Source organism: Anastrepha obliqua, chromosome 3 (genome assembly GCF_027943255.1).
Source record: "Anastrepha obliqua isolate idAnaObli1 chromosome 3, idAnaObli1_1.0, whole genome shotgun sequence".
NCBI lineage: Eukaryota > Metazoa > Arthropoda > Insecta > Diptera > Tephritidae > Anastrepha > Anastrepha obliqua.
In genome coordinates, this window is record NC_072894.1 from 102,468,352 (window position 1) to 102,474,730 (window position 6,379).

Here is a 6,379-nt window from a genome sequence, read left to right on the forward strand (position 1 = left end):
AAGGAGCTTTGGATTAGAGGATGCCGACCAACAATAGCGATTTACGTTTGTTTTAATCGCTTCCAGCTACTTATGAATTCCACCAGGTGTGTGATATTTAAACCCGCAATATCCGCAGATGTTCAAACCTTTCCCCGACAAGGGCAGCTGAGAAGAAGGTGCTGATGACTACACCTCGTTCTCCACACAGCTTCTACAGAAAGGACTTGAAGCAATTCCAAGCCTCACCGCATGGACATCTAATGGGCAAAGTTCGGTAAGAATACCTACAAAATTCGAGAGCTGCGGCTTTTTTATTCTTAGAAGTTCCCTTAAACTTTGACCTAACCGACGCTTCTACTAGACAGAGATTTCAAATACTAGGTATCGAAACAAATCACCTTCTCTTGAGCGATTACGTCTTTTTGGCGTACAAAACTTGACTGACGGTGAGCGTCTCCTCAAGGGAGGCTTCACTGCATATCACATAAACTCTCCTCTGCTTTTGAAAATTTTCCTTCGCTTTAAGGGCAAGTGAATGAAATAAATTTCTAAATGAGAATATCTGATTTTTGTCATTTCCAAAATTTCCCATTTATGCTACTCAACTGTCATTTTTTAATACCCAAAACTGATTAAATGTCATGCCTCAATGTTTACTATTTACTTTGCGCCTTATTTGTTGTTTGCCTTTGCCTGTGGCTTTTGAATTTTTGTTTGCAGTTATTAAACTGCCGCTGGTTGTTGTTGCGCATTATTGTTGTTGTGTTATTGTTATTTTGATTTTTAGCACTTATAGTGTTGGATTGATGCTGCTGCGGCATGCAGAGGCGCTTGTGGCCGTCAAAGTGACAGGCGGAAATTGATGCAGTGACCAGTGAAGCGTGCGGAAAGTTTGTTTTCCGAATATCTACTCATGCCATATATGCACGGCGCCATATGAGAGTATATACATGTGAGTATGTGTGTATGTAGGTATGTATGCATGTGTGACCGCATGGATGTATTTGAGCATATTCATGCATACATTTGAACTAAATTTGCAGAAGCGGAAACGGCTGAAAATGAGGTAAGAACTGGCAAAAATCAAGAAGACAGGCGCATGAGAAATATGTAGATGAATCTCTCACACGCACATACAATGATCAGGTGCACTTGTATGCATGGTGTAGCTTCTAAATAAATATGCCACCCTGTTGCGCCAAAGCTACACACTTTGATGCCCAACGCAAGGGTTGTGTGCGCTGGCATGAAATTGAAATGACGAAAATTTATGCGAAAATCATCACCAATTCAGAGCAACCACAATTTGACGTTGTGCATTTGACATTTGCACACGAATCTAATGCTGAGGGAAAATTTAGTTACACACAAATATATCTACACACGAGTGAGTATATGGATTATTAAAGCCTCTCACGATGGTTATGTAAATGTGTGAGGCACAAAAAAAGGCTTGCCTTAGATAAGTTAATCAGATTTCGAAGACGATGGTTGTACATTTTTTTTCGTTTAAAATCAAAGTTAGAAATTAGACAAAAAATGTCATCTATGCTTGATAAATTTCAGTTTCTGTCTCCCAGTATCTTATTTTTAATCTTTTATTTAAGGGGACAGATAACTGTAAAAGTTCGAAAAAAAAACTTTTTTTCAAAAAATGTTAATGAAGGGTGGTTAAGTTTCAGTGGTCGGTATTGATTTTGAATAAAATACAATTTTTTTTGAAAATTATTGTCATTTCTCTTTATTATGATAATATTGGTATGGCTCAATTACGTATGGAACAAAATATCGGCCAAATAGCCGCCGCGGCCTCGGCGGCACACCTCCATCCGATGGTCCAAGTTTCCGATGACGCTGAAGCATAATTGAGGTTCTCTGCCGTTAATGTGCCGAATTATCTCATCCTTTAGCTCTTCAATTGTTGCTTAGGTGTGCTTCGCATTCAACATCGGCCCTTGAAATTTAACCACCCTTTACCAGAGAAGCATATGCGATTATCCTCCTACGATTTCTGTTGCAGCCACAGGCACGAGAAGGAGGTGAAAAGCGTTGATCACTTATTTGAAGTTTTGAAGACAAGATATAAGATTTTAAGATTTAAGATTTGAAAAAAAAAAAACCATGCAAAATTGTTTTTAAATTAGTCTTTAAAAATATTTTTTACAAAAAATCATCACAGATGATAGAAGACTTATGTAGACTTTATAAAAATGTTTGGAAATTTTATCAGAGGAAGTTTTTTTTTAATTGAAATTTTGAAGGCACGATTTGCGATTTTAAGATTTCAGATTTGAAAAAACCGAAAACCGAATTTGAAATTAGTTTTTAAAAATATTTTTTTCAACATCAAAAATCATTTCAGATGATAGAAGAGTTCGGACTTCAAAGATCTGCATAGAAATGTTTGGAAATTTTATAAAAGGAATCCAAATAATGCAAGTTTTGGATATTATTTCACCCCGATCTGGCTTACCTACATAATTCTTAATATTTTTTAAAGAATATTTCAGCGGAAATTTGAAATTGGAAAGTGATTATATTTTTGCATCAGATTTTTAAATAAAAAAAAATATGTTTATGGAAAAATGTAAAAATTTAATTTCATTGTGTGCGTCTTAACCCTCCGATGTTCGGTGCCTTATGATGCGGTAAGTGCATCATAAGGGTCTGGCCAGACCCATACAAATAATGTAAGAAATACGGTTTTAAAAATAATTTTATTTATTTATTTGAACGGATTAGTATTAATTACGAAGAGCAATTGGGTTTACAACTATATACTTGCATGGAATGTTCATTAAGACATATGGGACGATTACATTTGCTGCAGTTATAACGAGTTTTACGTCGCTTTTTCGAAGAAGAAGCAGCACGATGACCCTGCTGAAGCAACTTGAGCATATGATTGTTGCTGTGCTGCATCTGATGTCGATGGACAAGATTTCGGTACCTATAAGTAGCGAAATTATTTATTTTAAATTAGTAAATATGAATACATGCATACACATATCTTTATACGCGGAGATATATGTAGGTGTGTATATAATTCATACTCACCTTGATATTGAAAAGATGATTGTCTTATATGAGCAAACCTCCTACTAATGGGTTAGTCGCCCGTTTCGTCATATGTGGGATAACTAGCTGCCGTGCCAATTCTATGATAAATGAGCGCCTCTTATCACTCTGCTTTGCCGGATTCAGCTCGTCATAGATGATGAAAAGGCCAAACCGGCAATATCAAGCATATTATAAAACATTGCCAGTGGCCAACGGTTTATCGAGCGTTTGCATGAATAGCCAGTCAACATTTGATCCATTGTATCTACCCCCGCTTTAAATTTATTGTAGTCCAAAATTTGATCTGGCTTGAATCCTTTCAATGGATCGGTGCTTTGACGGTAATGGGCAGTGGATAACATAATTACTGGCTTTTTCGGCTTTGCCATATACGAGCACAGAGCGATATTATTATTGTGATAACAAAATAAAGTGCTTTTAACATCACGCTTCGGGTTAAGCAATTCATGCGGAATGAAGGTCTTATTTTTTCTTACGGTACCGACGAAAGCCAGTCTACGATCCATCAACATTTCTGCCAAGTTGTATGTTGAAAAAAAATTGTCAGCATAAACAGTCCTACCGCTTTCCATATAATTTTCCATCAATTTCATGACGACCCGTTCACCTTAATTCGTTTCTCGCTGGCCACCTGGTGGTTTTCCGGTATAAATTATACCTTTCAAAGGGTAGTTTGAAACAGAGTCACAAATCCAGGTCACAGGAGACAGCAATAGCTTGAAAAGAGCTTTATGACTCGGTGACGCTCCTCGTAGTGGCCCTTTACGAGTAAAAGTTGTAACATTGTGACAACGAGGCCTTCCAGGTGGTGGAGGATTTGAATTCCACATCTTACCATCTTTCGACCTGTATATAAGGCCCTGGGTAATAGATGTGCTGCATGATTCCATTGTGGTTGAAGCCTGAAGGGCGTAGGTTCTCTATACAAATTCTCAATATCATCATGGTTTGCATCCAGAACAGCCTCTAACTCGATTTCCTGTTCTATATCTGATGCTTCACCGAAGTCATCTTCATCTGGAAAATATTCATCATCTTCCACGTCGCCACTTGTTTCAAATGGATCGGACTCCTGTCCCATAATTTCTTCAATTTGTGCCTGAAGTCGCTGACGTTCTTCCGGACTCACATTTGCTGCACTTAGCTTACGAAGTAAATGCGTCATCACATCAACTTCATCCATATTTACTTGTTCCATTTTATTAAAAAAAAATACTTCCCACTAATTAAAAAACACGTATTCACTTTAATTGTCAAATGTCAACTAAAAAATTATCTCTGTCGCTGCCTCCGCTAACAGTTTAGTTGTTTACACCTAACGGTTAACCAATTTACATGAGAAGCTTATATGGGTCTGCACAGACCCATGTGAGCTTAATTAACGAAATTAGTTTAAAGTTATTATTTTTACAACAAATATAGCAAAAATCTTAATTTTGCTACTTCATTGTGTTTAGCACACTACATTTTAGGAAGTCATGGACTAAGAAGCCTCAGATATTAAAAATAAAAGATCTACATACATTTAAAGATCGAATGGGTCTGGCCAGACCCATATGAACATCGGAAGGTTAATGTTGTTCCACAATGGGAGGAACCTACAGTTTTAACCCGACTCCGAACGGTAGATGGTTGTTTCTGAGGAACTTTTTCATGGCAGAAATACACTCGAAGGGCAAAAATACACTCGAAAGTTTGCCATTGCCTCCCTTTTAGATAAAAATGGGATTCGAATCAAGGCACTTCCGAATGGTGGTCACGCACCAACCCATTCTGCTACGGCCTCCACATGGCTTCTCAAAAATTTCACGCGACCCCAAGACTACAATTCCTTTTGGCATCACTGCACTCAAGATGAAAATGAGCCTAATCAGAAGTGATGAGTTTTCGCCAGAATTTGACTTTGGATTCCAGCTATGAAAGATTGTTCAAAAGTTCCCGCAGAAGGCACTATGTTGAAGGCACCAGAAAAAGGCAAAATTGAAAAAAATTACAAAAAAAGCTGCAACTAGAAACTTGGTGTTGGCGTAAAACTTAATAGGTGCCTGTGAAGCTTTGAAACTCAAAAAGTAGAGTCTTTTACCATAATTCAGATATTTATAAATGTTTCAATTTCCTTCACCGACGAAATTTTCGCTGGGCAGACAGCTGGGTTGTACTCGTTGTCCAGGCGGCTGTTAGACCGCAGCTCAGCAGAACCATCGCCCGCCACATTGATAGCCGCCGATATTACGCTCGTATCTTGAGAGGTCGTGACGCGGATATCAGCATCAGCCTCAGGGCAGGGAGGTGTGCTGCTTTCAGTCACCGTCTTCCTCCGCTTACGCCTAGAGCGAGACAGTTTGGGAGCGCCAGTGTCCACCGAGGACCCGTTGGCTTCTGTTGGTGTGACTTCCGCCGATCGAGGTCTTTTGGAAGACACAGACGCAGAAGGGCCGACAGAGCCTTGCCCGCCGCTTTCTCCTTTCCCTTCTTGCCACACTGTTCGATTTCCCGGCTTCTTTCGGCTTCCGAAATCGGGAAACGTTTTTTCGTCTCCGACGATAGCAACCCCCGTCTCCTCCAGGATGCGCTCTCGCTCATAGAGCTAAGATACTTGGGTAACGGTAGAGCCCTCCAGAATCCATGCCACTGCCGCCGAAACGGGTGGATTGCCACTTGTGTGGGTTCCACCTGGAGTAATTAATCCATCGTTTTCCATTAGCTTCTCGGTTTTTGTTCGGGACTCCTCCCTAGACAGTTCGCGGACGGCACCCTGATTCTATGCAAACAATGAGTCATCACACGAGTGTTGGAACCTAACCCAGCTGGGAAGGCGACTATTATGATGTCAGGGCTTCCCTATCCACCACCAAGGACGCGCCCGATGGGAGATTAGACAACTCTAAAGTGGTATAGTTACTAAACAGAAACAGAAACGATATTGGATGTAGGTTTTATATCGCTAAAACTTTTATGATATTCCAAATATTTATAGAATTCACATACCCCTGTGCCAATCAATTTCGTTCATTTTCACTCGCTGATCGTTTAATATACGATCAAGGATTTTATCCTCGATTTCTGGTGTGATAATCTCAATTGCGTGACAAGAACACTCGACGTGAATTGGGCTGGTATGACCGCGCTAAAATTCAAGCAATCATGTATGACTTCAATCGATGGTAAAGAATTTCCATAATATTTACTTCCTTTCCTAGCTTACATTTGATTTGATTTTCAATGGTTTTTCTAAACAAAAAATTGTGTTCAATGAGCGTACGAAATTCATTTTTCCCAAACTATTTGAATGATATGTAAAAAAAAATGAGTATGA

At 39.2% G+C, this 6,379-nt stretch overlaps 1 protein-coding gene across 1 annotated transcript in view; it reads right to left on the bottom strand.

Annotated features, from left to right (window-relative positions):
* LOC129241013 (membrane-bound alkaline phosphatase) overlaps nucleotides 1–6,086 on the bottom strand; it is a 32,689-nt gene extending 26,603 nt beyond the window's left edge. The window contains exon 1 of the mRNA XM_054877133.1: nucleotides 6,052–6,086. Within this exon, the coding sequence (XP_054733108.1) occupies nucleotides 6,052–6,076 (25 nt within the window). The 5' untranslated portion in view covers nucleotides 6,077–6,086. The remainder of the gene's footprint in view (nucleotides 1–6,051) is intronic.
* Between the last annotated feature and the right edge of the window lie 293 nt (nucleotides 6,087–6,379).